At 31.7% G+C, this 17,860-nt stretch overlaps 1 protein-coding gene across 1 annotated transcript in view; it reads left to right on the forward strand.

Moving 5' to 3' along the window:
• Positions 1–4,960: 4,960 nt before the first annotated feature.
• LOC126750122 (nuclear pore membrane glycoprotein 210) overlaps positions 4,961–17,860 on the forward strand; it is a 77,320-nt gene continuing 64,420 nt past the window's right edge. The window contains exons 1-4 of the mRNA XM_050459629.1: positions 4,961–5,202; positions 5,259–5,730; positions 13,426–13,566; positions 13,619–14,270. Coding sequence (XP_050315586.1) covers positions 5,045–5,202; positions 5,259–5,730; positions 13,426–13,566; positions 13,619–14,270 — 1,423 coding nt within the window. The 5' untranslated portion in view covers positions 4,961–5,044. The remainder of the gene's footprint in view (positions 5,203–5,258; positions 5,731–13,425; positions 13,567–13,618; positions 14,271–17,860) is intronic.

Here is a 17,860-nt window from a genome sequence, read left to right on the forward strand (position 1 = left end):
ATTTGTTTTAATATTATACTTAAAGACCTTAAAATGTTTCGACCCTGTGAAAATAGGCAGGAAAATTTGACAAATGAAGAGGACAGTGTTTGTGCCGGCTTATGGAGACCGTGGGTGCACAAAAAAGACAATAATATTTGTGGTGAAAACAATAAGAGTGATCTGGACAGTGATTTAGACTCATATAGTTCTGATGGTTCATTTTCTTGTGTTGAGGAAGCAGAGGAAAAAGCCAGGGAAGTAAAAGCTATAGGGGAAAATCACGGGGTTTTAAAACGTAATTGTTTAAGTACAGACGCCAAACAAATTTCTTTAAATGTCTATAACAATCTAAGGAATGATCCTTAGATCACAAATGATTGTAGTGCTTTGCAAAAAACAGCGTTTTTAACAGGGGTTTCATATAGTACAATATGCTATTTTGTAAAAAAAGGGATTAAAGACAGAAAAAAAGGAAAGATGCAGGACAATCAAAGGGACTTGACATGGACATTGCCAAATTGCTAAGGGAAGTTATGTATTCTAAATACAAAAACAACGAGGTTCCAACTATAGAGATGGTTAAGGACACCTTATCGGCAAGGGACAAACATTTCACAGTCTCAACCTTACGGAGATACCTAATAAAACTTGGATTTAAATTTAAGATGGTTAACAAAAGGGCTGCTGTAATGAAAAGTACTCGAATTGTCAGGTGGCGTATAGAATATTTGGAAAATATTAAAAAATTTCGGGAGGAAGAAAGATCCATATATTGTTTAGATGAAACCTGGTCGTAAAGCATATGTTGACCTGAATTCAACTCAATTGTTACTTAAACCAGGAGATTTAGTACTAATCACGAATGAAGATCGTCATAAACTAGATCCTTGGTATGATGGCCCTTCGACCATCATAGCTGTACAAGGTCCAAATTGTGTTATAAAGGATAATAAAGGCAAAGAGTCTATAATTCATAAAAATAGGCTTAAGAAATATGTAAACCAAATGTAAAATATAATTTCATTGTAATAATTTTAAGATTAGATTTAAGTTATTGAGCATAAGCAGTGAAAAAAAAGTGAAACAAGTATAAAAGCAAACACAGTGTATTTTGGCATTTTTCTACAAAAGTGATTTGTGCGCGGAAATAGTTCAAATGCGAAAAGCTTTAAAATAATTTTGAAAGGCAGTATAGTTAAACAATAATAATTATTATTAACATGTATAGCATTAATTATTTTAAATAATATAATATTGTAAAATATAAACTGGTATCTAGGTAGCTATTAGGGTAAGCAATTTTATGTTTTTTTTTAAATTTTATTTTGTTTATATAGAGTACAGGTATACACTTTTGTCTTTAGATAATGCCCTTCACAAGTGGCCATAGTGAAGGTCATTCTCTAGGAAAGGGAGGTGTAAAGGATCAATAACCTTCAAAATATTTTATAAGCAAATTATATTATATTCTAGTTATAGGAAATGGTGCAATCTAAATAATATCTGGTATTGTTACCATGGGTACATTAACCTTAAATAGCTTAGTAAGCATTAGGTATTATTCCATATATTATAATATACCAGTCCAATGACATTATGTATTTTGCTGAATAATTAATTAGGAGGTGAATTAAACAATATATGTAATATAATGTGGTATTAATAAAATGTGATTGATAGCAGCAACAAGGGACGTCTTATTTTACATACACATGACATGGAAAAAAAGGGTTGGACTGATAGTTCTAACAAATGTGTCCTAAAAGATGTTCCACCGAACAGAGGATCTCGGATGATCATTATTCATTGTGGTTCAAAAGAAGGTTGGGTGAAAGATGGACTGAAATTGTGTGGCAAAAAATAGAAGAGTGCAATGTGGACTATCATAGAAACATTCATGCAGATATATTTGAAACCTGGTTTGAGGAAACATTAATTCCAAATTTAAAGGAAAACAGTGTCATTGTTATGGATAATGCATCATGCCATTCAAGGCTTTCTGAGAAAATCCCAAACACATCTTCACATAAATTGGAAATTGAGACATTTTTATTAAAACATGATCTCTATTTTCATGAATCTTATACAAAGAAACAATTATTGGAAGTTGTAAATACCAAATCATGGGAAAAGCAGTATGTAGTAGATAACATAGCTAAAAAGTATGGTCATACTGTCCTCAGGCTTCCTCCATATTATTGCGTATTTAATCTATCGAGTTGACTTGGGGACAACTAAAAAGGAGAATTCGCAGGAAAAATAAGCATCCAAAATTTGATAAAAAAGTTATAAATTTGATTAAGGAGGAAGTTATGAATTTAGGAGAGGAAGAGTGGAGAAAGTCTGAGGAAAAAATTATAAGATATGAAGAGGAATATCGTAATTTGCATCAGATTATTTTGAATGGAGGCGACCGTTTCATTATAAATTGGGATAATGATGAATCTGATGCAGAAATTGAAGATCTGTGGCTAAACTAGTTATTGTTGCATATGGTAAGAAAACCCTTTTTTTATTAATTAAACAAGTTTAATTTTTTTTACAGCTTACTGCCTCTGTTTGTCCTTCAGCGATACAATAAAGACTGCTTCTTCCTGCATTCTGTGGGAAAAAGTCCATTTTTTGCCATATTAAAGAAACCCTTTTTTTATTAATTAAACAAGTTTAAATTTTTTTTACAGTTTTTTGTCCATGATTTGTCTTATAGAGACATTATAAAACCAGTTTAATTTTTTTTTTACAGTTACTGCCACACTTGTTCTGTCTCAGAGAGGCAAGACTACTTTTTTCATAATTCACTGGAAGAAAAAAGCCTATTTTACATCTGAGTTGTAATTATTTAAAAAAAAAATTGTAAATTTATTATTAATTTAATTTAAAAATTATTTCTGCTACTCGTGTACACTTTTTAAATCTGTTTTAGTATCCAAATGCTTTATTGCGACTGTGCGAGATGAAGTTGGAATCCTAGCGGCAACAAAGAAACTGGTTCCTTCCTTAATAGAAGAAACTGCTAAAGAAAAAAAGGAAAAATTGAGTTTAGAAAACTGTATTAACTCTTTGGGCCAGATTCAAATGAGTAATTTTAAGATTTTGTATAAGAATTTTAGTTTTTAGTATAAGCATTTTTGTTAATTTTCATCTAATCTCTCCTATTATGCACAATAACTATATATGAGGCAAACAAATTAATAAATATTACATTCAGGATGCAAAGTGTGTTTTTTTATAAGTAAAACTTGTGTCTTTTACACACATAAAATATAGACAGCTAGATGATTTTTAATGTAAAAGTTTATTTTAAAAAATATACTTCCACTTTTCTGACTACATAATTACATTTTTTAAAAAGAAGTTGGTACTAAATATAGAGAAGAGGGTTTTCATGAGTATAGTATTATAATAATATATCATAATATGTTAAAAAAAAACAATAATAAAGAACATTGAATGTGGCATCCCAAATCCTCGTTAAAAATAACCACCAAATAAAAATAAATCTCAATACCCAAAAAAAGGAAATTATAAAATTTGAAGATAAACCAAAACATTTTACCCTTTTGTGTCAAAAAGTAAATCTTTAAAGCCTTAATCCACAGAATAAATGGGTCTAAGTAATTCGTACCACCTATTCTCTCATCACTTGTTATAAACATCCCACTGATGGCGCTAAAAACTAAACTTATTAAATTAAAATTTTTAGACTCATTTTACGTGCTTAAATCTTATATTTAAATAAAATATTATCTTGCTATCAACTTTCCTGAATTTCTAACTTAATAAAACTAAACCGAAAAATCCCCAATAATAAAGTTTTAAATACAAATAAATTTTAAGGCCAGATCTGTGCAACTTTTCACGCTTGACTGTCTGTGATTGAGGTCAGACGTCTAACAAAATAGTACGTGGGCGCATGTAGTCAAATTTTAGGAATCAAATGTATAAATTCTTTAAAAAATGCTTAAAACATTTATTTATTTTATAGAATGATTAAATATCGCTTAGAAGATTCCTTTATGACTCTTTCCACATAAAATTTTGCGATTTAAACATGCATGTCATGTGACAATTCAAGCAACACCGGCACACGTACTATTCGCGGCACATCAAAGATTCTAATAGATCTCTGAACTGAACTATACCTTTTCATTTTGCTGAAAATAAAAAGGATGAACTCGTCAAGTTACCCATAGAAATATTTTGGAAGGAAGTTAGTGAAGCAACGGATTTTGATAAAAAACCTGTATTTAGTAATTTAAGTATTGTCGCTAAATTAATATTGTCTCTGCCGCATTCAAATGCAGAAGCTGAAAGGATTTTTTCTATAGTAACAGATGTGAAAAATAAGAAAAGAAACCTTTTATCCGATGATACCTTAAATGCTGTAACAGTCTTTCGAAGCTCCATGCAATCAAAAAATAATGATTGTACAAATTTACAAGTTACTAAAGCACATTTGAATTTACATAATCAAAGTTTGTACTCTTTTAAAACTAAAAAATAAAATAAAATTTTTCCAGAATTATATTTGTTTGTTTAATGTCCATTTTCACCAAAATTTTTAAGGAGGATTTAAGCCTTTAATTTAATTTAAGTGTTTTAACACTTAACGCTTTTTTAAGCCTTCCTTAAATGTCGGTAAATAAAAATGGCCAGACTACAGACTCTATGGCCGGCTAGTCCCAAAATTCCAAACCCCCTCCCTCTTTTCTGTCTGTATTTTATACCGTTTTCCAATTGCTTGCACTGACTGCACTCAGTATATCTCCATTTTTTAATGCCTTCAATAAAAGAAAAGGATAACAATAAAAATTGCACTCAGTGCAGCCGGTGCAAGCGAATGGAAAATGCTTTAGAATTCGTGGGAAAAAAAGGGAATTTTCGTCAGTCCTTATGGGAAATATTATTTCATAGAGTTGGCAACACTGATGGACACAGATTTTTTAAACTCTGCTAAAAATAAATTCTAACCTAAAAACGTTCAAAATTTGTTTGGGATCTCCTTGTGGTAATGACAGTAATGTGACTCTCTTTGACTTTATTTTAAAATTTTATTTATAAAATGCAAAAATTATTCCTAAGTTTGTTGTTATATTTATCATGTACATCTCGGACAATCTGCGCGTCAAAACTCAACGTTCCCAGAGTACTACTACCAATTTTTAATGACTTCCAAACAAAGTTTGTTTTGGAAGCCACGGAGGGAGGTTGCTACAAATGGTAATCGTTCTTTTTGCGCCATAACGTAAAAACAACTTATAATCAAACAATTTCAGGACTACCACAAGGTCAGACATCATCCAACTGACCCTCTTATCTGAAAACGAAGAGCTGCAATGCTCCTCTAAGGTCATTGTCAGTACAGTAACCAAAGAAGCTGCCAGAAACATTGCAGTGGTACTAGCAGAAGATGTTCACACAAAACAAAATCTAAGATGTGATGTTATTGTGGATGTAATTCATTCTTTGGCAGTAACTACTACGACTAAGGAGCTTTTCATGGAAGAAGCTCCTGAGAATTTTGAGGTTAAGGCATATGATGACCAAGGAAATGAATTTTCTACTCTGGAACTGATTGAATTTGATTGGAATATCATTCCTTTAGGGCCTAATAAGGAGTCTGTGATAAGATATATCACTTATAGGGATTCCCCATATGAAATACCACCTGGTATTCAGCCCCTTGAAGATGAAAACAAAAAGGGATACTCTATATTACTTGAGGGGGTTAAAAGTGGATCAGCTAAGGTATAGTATATATGGCAGTTTAAGTTTTAGTTTATTTATTTTCATTTCATTTATTATAAGTACATTTTATGTGTTTCTTTTTTTTCTTCATTCTGTATTTCAGAGGTAAGACAATTAGATATTTGTTTCACAAAAAAGTAGTACAGGAAGGAAAAAGTCCATTTTGAAGTGGAGTCAATATAATATTAAAAGGTTAGTAGGGGAAGTGTTTTCTCCACAAATAAAATGCAAATCCTCTAATTTCAGGAGTGATGCATTTCCGCAAGTGTTCTTGTAATCATCAGACTTAAGTTACTTAACACATACAAAGATTTCACAAACTAATAAAGTTATTGTTTAGAATTTGTGTATGATATGTAGATTTTTGAATATGTATACTCAAGTCTGATGTTGGCAACAACACTTGCAGAAATGCGTCACTCCTGAAATTAGAGAATTAGCATTTTATTTGTGGAGAAAAGACTTTCCCTACTAACTTTTCAATAAAGTAGTACATGTTTACGAAAGTGAAAAATTCTATCTTTAAAAAAACTGAGATGAGATTCAGTGAGTTCATATTTCTGTAGACCTCAGTACTAATGTTCAATGTGGATATTTTATTTGATATTCTGGATTAAATCGAACCAGAGCACAATACATATGTTTATTTATATGTCAATAATAAACATTTAAAATACAATTTTCATGTTGACCTCCACTTGACTGTTTGTATATTGGATTGTAAAAAGTAACTCTCCATCTTAGCTTACAGAAGACTTAACTACAAGGGGCACTTTACTTAACCTTAACTTTAGAAATGTGGCTAACTTCAATATTTCCTTTCATCACACAACAAAATTTAAAAACTGCTTTCCCTACCATGAGGTGGAATTTCTCAGTGCAAATGTCTTCCAATTAGTGAAGTCATTAGAAAATCTTAAGATAAGAGTCTCAATAAGTAACTCATATGAGAATAATGATGCAGAGATTTAATATAATAACCTACGAAACTTTTATTGCTTTTTGATACCAAATCATTTATACCCTTAATATTCGGATGAGCAAGTCAATGACATACCATCTTTTGATTTTGATAAATCAATTTGTCTGAGCAATTTAACTCTGTCAACGCAGGATGTTTATGAGGTTTTACTTCCTCTAAGAATAAGCTCTGCGCTGGACCAGATGGGATTCCGGCATTCTTTCTAAAGAAATGTGTTTGTGTTCTTACGAAACCAATACTGTTCATTTTTAACAAATCTCTACTGGTTCTTATCCCACTCTCTGGAAGAGAAGTTTTCTAAAACCCTTTTTTAAATCTGGTAGTAGAAATGAAAAATTTCTAATTATCGGCCTATGTGTAACCAATCTGAGTTGCCAAAGCTGCTTGACTGCCTGGAGTTTTAAATCTTTATTTAATCCTGAGCAATTTGGATTTATAAAAGGCAGATCTACTGATGGGTGTGTACTTTGGTGCTGTATGTTAACTACCTCTACCGCTGCTTGGAGAACGGACTTCAGGTTGACTCAATATATACAGATTTTTCCAAGGCTTTTGATAGGGTAAAACCATGGGGTGCTCTTGCAGAAGCTTAGGGCTTTAGGTATTGTGGGCCTCTTCTTCAGTGGATCTCGGGATTCATCAGAGGTAGAACCCAGATTGTTAATCTTGGAGGTACATGTTCCTCTGAAATTTTGGTGCCATCTGGGGTGCCACAGGGCTCTCACTCAGGCCCTGTTTTCTTTCGCCTCTTTTTGATTGATTTAGTTTGGAAACTTGAAAATTGTCGTGTGCTAATGTTTGCTGATGATGTGAAGCTATTTAGGTCTATCACATTCCTTTCCGATGCTGTGCTCCTGCAAAAAGACCTTAATTTGTTCTTTGATTGGTGCCACTTGAATAGAATGTCCCTTAATATCAATAAGTGCCATAAGATTACTTTTTCTAAGCAAAGAAATCCTATTGTTTTTCTTTATAAAATAAATAATGTAGCAATTGGTGTCAAAACAGAGGTTTCTGACTTAGGAATATTTATTGACTCCAGGTTGTCTTTTAAAAGTCACATCAATCAGGTGACTGGTAGGGCAATGAAAATGCTGGGTTTTATCCAACGGTCTACAACTGATTTGTCTTTATTTACTTTTAGATTACTTTATTGCTCTCTTGTTAGGCCCATCTTGGAGTATGGCTCAATTGTGTGGTCCCCGTCATATAACTGCTACATTGAGCAGATTGAAAAAACTCAAAATAAATTTTTAAGGGTGGCTGCTTTTAGATGTGGTTACAGGAGACAGGAGTATTCCTATCAGTGGGTCAGGGATAAACTGAACTTACCCACATTAGAGTCACGAAGAACATTACTCGACTTATGTTTTACGCATAAGGTTTTAAATGCTACTATAGATTGTCCCGAGTTATTGTCTCTTTTTAAACTTAGGGTGCCTTCCAGATTGAATAGACAATCAGAAATATTTTCAGTCCCATTCCACCATACCAATTATGGTATTAATGAGCCAATTACACAAATGGCTCGAAGTGCTAATGGTCTGTCAGGACAGATAAACTTTTCTCTAGGATTACTACTAGGATGACTCTAGGATTACATCTTTTAAGGGGTAGTTAAAGAATATTATTTCATAGGGTCTTTAATTAATTAACTCATCTGCACCTTTCATTAATTTATAGATAGTTTTGTATCTGAATATATATGTTAGTATGGGTATACTATGTAACACTTTTGTAAATGGATTCTGTAAATAAATAAAAATAAATAAATAAATTAACAGTATCATGAGGAATGACTCTTAATAATAATTGCTTGATAATTTTCAATGCTTTGTTTATCTATGACTTTAAATATTGGAGTTATAATAAAGTTTTTAAGTATATCAGGGTAGATGGCCTGTTTTAAGAATTAGATTTATGATAAATATGTAAAAAAGGCTCTAGTAAAGGTCTGTGGTTATCTTTAATGATTGAAGGAGAAATTCCGTCATTCTTATATGAGTCTCTGTTTTAAAAATTTTATTTGCAGAAGCAACTTATTAACAGTGACTTTTGAAAAACTTGTCCAATCACATAGGACATATTTATCAAACATGTAATTGAACCAAAGGGGGGAGAAAGTAAACTCAAAGTCCGAGTCTCATAAATCAAGTGTCTATTAAAGGTTACGCGTTTCGCCGTTCTTCGTTATCTAAATACAAAAGCTACACACTGACTCACACTAATATAAAATAAAATAAATTTACACCATCGTGCATCGTTATTAACTAAACCCCCCCCCCCCCTCCCCCTTCCCCTTTGCTTCATATATTTAAGTCTCTTTGAGAATAATGGATGATTATTTTGAAACATGTAACTATTGAGACTTATTTGGTAGCCAAAACTTGCCAATATTACAGTTATGATCAAGAAACAATCATTCAATTTATAGTTGAATATTTTGGTTTTCTCCCATTTCCCATGTTTTTTCACATCTTTTAATTTTTTTATAGTACATTTTTATAATAATTATAATTTGCTCTTTTAATCAGCTTAGTAAGATCTTCTGTATTGCTTAATTGTCCTAAGATTTGCAAATGTAAAAGATTTCTTAAAAAGCTTTTCTCAATTTATTTTAATTTTTAATAGAATTCATAATTTCTGGTGTAATTGATAGCTTTTTCTTATGTTTAATAGTTACTGTTTTTATAACGGTGGCATTTTTAATCATGGTTGTTATATTTTTTATACATTTATTTATGTAAAAATTCAGATTGTTCGATCTCAAAATATTATTACAATTAGTTATTGAGGTTTTTGGGTTATTGATTTTATTTGGGAATTGTAGGCTCAACAAAAGCGGGAAGTGGTCTGTTCAGCTAGTGTTATTCTAATAATTTGGTGGAATAATTGAATCAGTGCAAGAATTAAGTTTTTTAATAGAATGGAATAATATACTACATAAAAAGCAGATTTTGAAAATATAAATTATATTTTCAAAGCATTCATAATTAATATTAGAATGAATGTTTAACCGATTACTGAATGAGTATTGAGATATGTAAAACAATAAGATTAAGTTAAAGTTTTGAGACTTGGTGCTCTGATTTGTTATTGGAATCTAAGAAGGTATTTTTATTTGCTTATTTGTAAATATGTTTATTTATTTTATGGGTAAATAAAAATATGGTAAACTATGATTGCAAATGATTGTAATGTTATTTCTGGCTAATAAATTTATTATTATTATTATGATTAAATATTGAGAAACTTGTAATATCTATGTAATTTTGTTGGCACCATGTATTTTGTCAGTTGGCAAGTCACTAAAGAACTTGTGGATGTCAGAAAATGTATCAGATCATTGGCAAATATAATGAAATCTGCAATGGAGATTCAAGATTATTTATAAATACACTGAAAAGCAAAGGCCAAAGGTGAATCTTGTAGCAGGCCCTGCAGAAGAAGCAAGTTTTTATGTTGTTTCAACACAGTTCAAAATAAATATGATAAATGAGAAGATATTGATATCACTGGCAAGAAATAGGTTGCGGATCTACAAAAATCTTTCGAAAAATTAATCTAAAATGCCTTTTTTGACACAGTGTTTTAACAGTTTAGAAATAAAATAATTACTTTTTTTTTTGTTTCGCCTATGCTTGGCAGTGTCGGCCAACATTTCTGGTCGTTTACGCCTGACACCAGTTTTCTCATATCCTATCAGTCTACTAAATCCGCTAGTTTTACAACCTCTTAACCAAAGGCAGTTTTTTGTAATTTGCTTTTTTGCATATGATTAAGGAGTTATCAACGGTCTCAAAATCTTTTTATGTCCCAAAGGTTACATGTTTTGCTTAAAATAAAGCATCATCAGACCTTATATACTAGTAGTATCTCTAACGAGATGACCTGCTTTGTACTGACATAAAAATATTTTGAGACCGAGACTTTTATTTTGTCTCTACTTACGTAGGTCTCTTTGAGATAATGGACGAGTTCTTTCAATCATAAGAGGTATGTATTACCGTCTTGGCGACCACTTTGCAGATTTTCTGTTAATGTATTGTATGTATCCATCTTTCAATTTTCTTCGAAGTGTAGTTACTGTTGCTTTATGACATGTGGAATTCCAAGCAAAATCTTCTGTATCTTGCCATCTAAGTTCCCTGATTACTAGATCTTATTTAGGATTCCTGTAAACCTAACATAAAACTACATTTTTTTTGTTTTGGCAAATTGAAGAACAATTACTCTTCAATTCAACTTTCTTTCTACAGGCTCACGGAGGGTTTCTTCATTGACTTCCGTTCTCTTGCCACTATAAATATTCAGCTAATAACCGTAGCCTTGTAAACTAATCACAACTTGCTCATTTTTTAAATTCTTGTTTTACTGGCTCCGTTTTATTGGTGTATATTGTTTGATGGTTTAAATTTCGCCAATGTCGATACTCTGAAATGTTGAGTCATTTCTTGCCTGAGGAAAGTTTTTTTTTATAGTTTTTTATTTGTGAAATGGGCTATATAAAGAAAGAGACCTCTTAGAAAAACGTCAAAAAGCAATCTAATTCAGTACTGTCATGATATAGATCACACTGAATAATAGGTTTTACTTCAGAAAATATAGTGTCTCCTAGGAGTAAAATTTTTATAATTAGTAGACGACATGTATATATATTCTTATCACGCAGCTGTTGGTTTTCCCTATAAATGTTTTCACCTTCTACAGAATTTCCCATGTTATTGTCCTCGTCATTAGAAAAATCACTATTTCTCTTCTGACCCAGATATAAATAATTTCGATCGAAAGAAAATTTCGATCTTGCTGTCGCCACTTCTATATGGTTTGGAATCCTCACTCTTGACTTCATCTTACTTCGGTACATTATATTTTCATCAGTATTCACCCTGTGCTTTTCTACTACTTATGCTGTAAAAAAATTGAAGGTAAAGAATTAGTAGACTACTAATTTCTCACATATAATATATCACATATAAATACCTGTTGAGACAAATATAACATAGGGACAAAACACCCAAAAAAAATTATTGTGGTCTATTTATGTAAATACAAATACAATACTAAAATGTGCACTTGCTAGATTACATGTTATATTGGTCCCTGTTGCCAAGCCATACTTACAAGAATTGGCATACGAAATTTGCTCTTCTGACAATTGTAAAACTAGAGTTGAAAAATTAAAGAGAATCCTAAAGAACAGGATCTGATGGAACAAATAGAGAAATTACATGAAATAATAAAAGATAAAGGTAATGAGATAATTAGAATCAAATGTAATAGTCAAATTTTAGATACTTAGGCTAATAATATGCTGCAAAAATCAAAGATGAATTAGCGCATGAAACATCTGAGGATTTTTAATTTTCATTGAAGAATGAAAGAATCAAAAATCTATGTATGATATTGAAAGACTAAAAACAAATCTCGATAATCTAGAAAATGCATGTAAGAAACATCATACCTCAGTAAATGATCAAATCGGAAATTAACAAAATATGTAGAAAGTTCTGAAAGAGACACTAATTCTGTATTTGTCTCTACTGAAGTTATTCTTAGATACTCTAAAAAGTAGATTCAATAAACTTAATGCCATTGAAAAGAATAATGAAATGCAAAGTATGTTAAGTACCCTCTCTTCCAAAAACATAGGAAACTAAAAATAGTCCACCCACATCAGTCTTACTTGCAATCGCCACACAAATAGGGACATCTAAAATAAAATTGGAGTTGCAAAAAATCTTCCAACCACTGCAAATGTCAAGACGGCTTCTGAAATTGATACAAGGGAATGTGAAGAAGAAGGACAATGGACTGAAGTGTGCAGAAGACAGAATTCGAAGAATAAAGTATAGGAAATGGTAAAGTTTGTACGCCCAAAACCACTAACAAGCAAAAACGAACATTGGTTAAAGCTGTCCTATCTCTTTGTCTCCGGGTCCGTCCTCAAACATTGAAAGTCGAGATATTTTAAAATACTTAGACCTTGATATAAGCTGTGGTTGTGAGAAAATTATATCAGTTAATAAGACAGTGCAAAGCTCATTTAGACTTGATATACTATCTGGACAAAAAAAAAAGATTATATGCCTGTAAGTTTGTGGCCCAAAGGTATACTGGTTAATAATTTTATACAACTTCAGCGCCGAAAATTCGCAGAATCGCACATCTCAAACAAAAAAAAGGTGCAAACAATATTAAAATAACATAAGCTTAATAGGCTTCATATAAATTTGCAATTAAAAAGAAAAAGTAATGAGTTATGGATGGGATATTATTAGAATGAGTTATTTAGACGTCAGTAACAAAATATCTTTGCAGCAGTTACGTTATGTACTTTCAACTTGTCTTTTTTTTATTCTATATTCTATAATTCAATATATATAATTCTTATAAATACAAATTTATCTACAAGGCCAGAATGATACGAAATTTGGGAACATTTAACGAAATCTAACTGAAATTGAAATATTTGTTTCCAAAAACTTTTGAGGACACGCAGAAATAATTTAAAAACCTGAACTGTAATACAAGATAAAAAGCTAATTGAATAAAAGAATTGACCGTACTATGTTGCAAAACATTTGTGTTGTATTGGAAAAGCAGAGCTACAAGGGTTAATACAAAGATTACTCATATCCTTTATAGTCATTTATTTTGACATACATCAATTTTCATTCTTTTTTGCGCATTTTAATACCATTCTTTTTTAGATAACTGTGAAACTCCCCTATCCAGAATATAAACATGTCGAAACGAGTGAGGTCCAACTAATGATAGTGGCCAATTTGTTACTTACACCTGCAGAAGTGTATGTAATGCCAGGAGAGACTGTACCATTTAAAATATTTTATGTAATATATACTTGCCCTGTATCAACATTTTAATTATTTATATTACTTCTAGATTAACGATGGAAGATTAGAAGAAATTACAATTCCAAATAGTCAATACTATTTAGAAGCTGAAGACACGGCAATAGCCTCATCTTTTAAAAAGTCGAGTAACGTCACAGCTTTAAAAGAAGGAAAGACAAGAATTGTACTAAGAGACAGAAATGTGGATAAAAATGATCCTTTACTGAAACTCCCCGCGGCAACTTTCCACGTTGTCCAGCCTGAATATATCGTTCTGAATGTTCTGCCCCATAAAAATTGGGCCATTTTAGTTGGCCAGCATCATGACATTGTCGCGGAGGTCTACGATGGCTCAGATCATAAGCTTTATTTAGGAGATGCCGTTAAAGTACACCTGGAGGTGACTCCAGAATTTTATACGGGTAAACAGACCGTTAATGGAAGTTGGTTGACTGGTTATGGCGTAAGATCTGGAATAGCGACTGTACAAGCCGTCCTCAAAACTAGCGCCGATGGTTTGAATGAGTTCAAGCCGCCGATAGCTGCCAAAGCGGAACTGATGATTTATCCAGCGATAACTATTGAGCCTTCGGATATTATTTTACCCTGGGATCCGGTTACTAGACCTAAATATGATATTGACTTGGTAGCTAAGGGTGGAGATGGAAGGTTTTTGTGGTCTAGCAGTGATAATTCAATTGGTAAGATAATATTGATGTTTTCATATTTTTTCTTTATTTGAATAGTAGTGTTATGAATATTACGTTTTAAAAAAGTTTGCAAACATTTCAAACAATTAATTAGTAGAATAGAGCATGTATGAATTCTCTAGAAACCAAAGTGGCTTTATATACCAAGATGTAATTAATAAAGCGGCAAATCCAATGAAGAATGGCTGAAGAAAGTTTAAACACTAAGTAAAATATACAATAGAATACAAGGGATCAGACCTTTATCACTATTAAGATTGGTTTTTTGAGTTTCGAATATTTCTTAACTTTCGTATGCATTTAATTTTCGACTGTTATTAACTGACTTAAGTAATTTTAAGTTGTCTCTTCCTACAAAATGGCTAGTATTTAAAGCATGTTCAACCAAACTTGACTTTTGAACCCTACCATATTTCACATAAGCTAGATGTTCTTTAAATTTGACATTAATTGATTTTTTTGTTTTCTTTCTGTATTTCTTAACACAATTGTTAAGTATTAATATCATAGCTTCTTGACTTCATCAATCTTCATTTTATTTCTCGGTTTTCTAAAAGATTTTCCAACTTCTTCAAACTTTGTTAGACCGTTCAATTGAATTCAACAACCATTTATTCAACATACCTATAAAAAAAACCTAACACAGACCGATATAACCGTTGTTATAACCGATAGTCGCTATAGAAACACCATTATTCAAAAATAGTTTTTTATTTTAGTACAAGAGAGCGTAAACTACGTTTATACATAGTGTTTCAGGAGGAATGGTGGATATTTTGGTATTGTCAAAATCGCTCTTATCGTGCGGGTGTATCGGATTATCAACGACAAACTTTTGTAGTAACGTTTCATTTCAATTTGCGCAACAACGTTTTTTAACTACAACGCGTCAGATAAACGAAACAGATATATGCAGCGTTAATGTCTCAAAAGAAGATAAAATGATAAATGTTAGTGGTTCTAAAACAATTACTTTCATAACAAACATGCCTGTCTCGTTTCGATTGACGGATGACATTATTTGTCACAAGATAATTTAAATTTCAAATTATGGAAAAGAAAAAGCCTTTTTGTGGATTTCTAAATCCTCAAGCCAAAAAAATGATACTTAATGTTATTAATTACTTCGAGAACGAAAAAGAAAATAAAGGGTTGCCTAAGAATGTACAAGAAGAAGTAGCTAAAACGCTTGGAATTAGTTTAAGAATGGTGCAAAAGGTTGTATATGAAAACAAGAACAATCTTATTCCCAAGAAGGAAAAAAGTGTAAAAGGAAGAAGCCGAAGACTGAAGATTTAAGTGAATGTGTAAAAATGGAAGTAAGGGATAGGATTTATGAACTATATAGGCTAAAAACAAATATAACGCTGCCATTTCTGAGGGATGTTTTAAAGCAACGCGGCACTTTGGAAATTGGACTTTCTGCTTTATCAAAATTAATTAAAAGCATAGGTTTTCGCTATAAAAAAGTCTGCAATAGAAGATATTTGTGTGAACTACCAAATATTGTGAGCCAACGAATAGGATTTTTAAGACAATATACACAAAATGAAAAATCAAAGTTAAGGAAAGTAGTATTCTTAGATGAAACTTGGATATTTTCAAACGGGAGCTTGCAAAATCGCTGAAAAGACCAAAAATATATGCTGTTGACGAAATAGTACGTGAATATGGTCATGAAGTTTTAAGATTGCCACCATACCATTGTCAGTTTAATGCCATTGAGCTTATATGGGCAGGGTCAAAATCTTATTATGAGAAGCATGTGGGACGTGGGTGCTGGGCTTAGATCTGACCAGGTTGAAGCTGTTTGGAATGAGGCATTGAATCACATCACAAAGGAGTATTGGCGGAAATCAGTGGATCACACAGAAAACATTATTAGAACCTGGTGGAAGAGAGAAAAAGTACTCGAAATCCAAGTTGAACCATTGATCATTGCTCCATTTGAAGAAGATTCGGAAAATGACGAAGAGTTTTCCGACTCTGTTAGTGATAATGATAGTTATAATTAGTTTCTTTTTTTAGTCAAATAGGTTACTTCATTTTTACACATTCACTTAAATCTTCAGTCTTCGGCTTCTTCCTTTTACACTTTGTTTCCTGCTTGGAAATAAGATTGTTCTTGTTTTCATATACAACCTTTTGCACCATTCTTAAACTAATTCCAAGCGCTTTAGCTACTTCTTCTTGTACATTCTAAGCAATCCCTTATTTTCTTTTTCGTTATTAAAATAATTAGTTTTCTTTTTGCATTTCGTTTATTATTTAGGTATGATTAAAAAGTACAAAAAATTTTTTTAAACAAAGCTAAGTAAATAAATTGATGAATGCGCTGGGAGATAGAGATGCCCGGCGCATTCTCCATTTTTTTAATAGTTAGTTTCAATCTTTTTTTGCCTTGTAATGTGTAAATGAATAAATATTCATAAGAAAACGACATTTTAAAGAACTGTCGTAGCTCGCCTCGTATTTATCTTTTTAAACAAAGTTAAATAAATGAATTGGTGGATGCGCTGTGAGATAGAAATGCCCGCCGCATTCACCAGTTTTTTTTTTTAGTTATTTTTTATCTTTTTTTGACTTTTAACTGATATAAAAGAAAAGATAACTCTTTTAAAATGATAATCATTTTAAAAGTGAGATTGTAACATGAACTTGCCTTTAAACAAAGAAAGTAGTTTTCTGGTCTCTGACTGCACTGTATCACACACAATACAAATTAATTGTTTGTCATTATACCAAAATGTATAGTTTCCCAATAATTATTACAAAAAAACACAATCACACATAAACAAAGAAGAAGACAAGATCAAATAATCGTTAAAAATTAGACGCTGTACCCTGAAATCGACAAATTAGTATGTTATGCACATACATAGGGTCATGCTAAATCGTATACTAATTTCTCAAAAATTTAGGTAACAACCATTTTTAAATGAAATATGTACAATTTTAATGAAAGGCTAGGGAGGCATTTTTGCTCTCATAAAAAAATATAAAATGCTTAGATTTAGATATTATTGCGTAAAGAAAAATTGTTATTGAGAATTCCGTCTATTTCGGACAATTTTTCAAAAAAGAAAAGTAAATATTATGTCTGGCAACTTAGCAGAATATCGGGGATTCTAGGCATATACCGATGAGGCGTATACCCAACGGGCTATATACTTATGGGCTTTTTCACGTCATGAAAGGAAATAACCAACGTATGTTTTACATGTCGAATCTCGGATACGTAGTATTCCGCAGATATTTTTACGGCGTTAAAGGCATCGTCAGTTAATAATTATGATCTAAGGTGTATACGCGGCTGTAATATGTCACATGACGGCGTTCAATGTCGTTCAACGGCGTCTTGTGTTACATTAAATAGTTACACAAATAACAATCTAATTCTTTCTGAAATAACAGATTTGAAATGATCCACGTCAAGTCATGCCGAACAGATCAACATCCATCCTTAGCTGAACATCATTGAACCAATTGCATGCTCTATATATGGGCTCTTTCTTGGGCAAATTGGTGCCATGTGTCAAGATAAAATACACTGTGTCTTCTTGTTTGGATGTAGGGACTAG

The sequence above is a fragment of the Anthonomus grandis genome, chromosome 2 (assembly GCF_022605725.1).
Source record: "Anthonomus grandis grandis chromosome 2, icAntGran1.3, whole genome shotgun sequence".
NCBI classification, from domain to species: domain Eukaryota; kingdom Metazoa; phylum Arthropoda; class Insecta; order Coleoptera; family Curculionidae; genus Anthonomus; species Anthonomus grandis.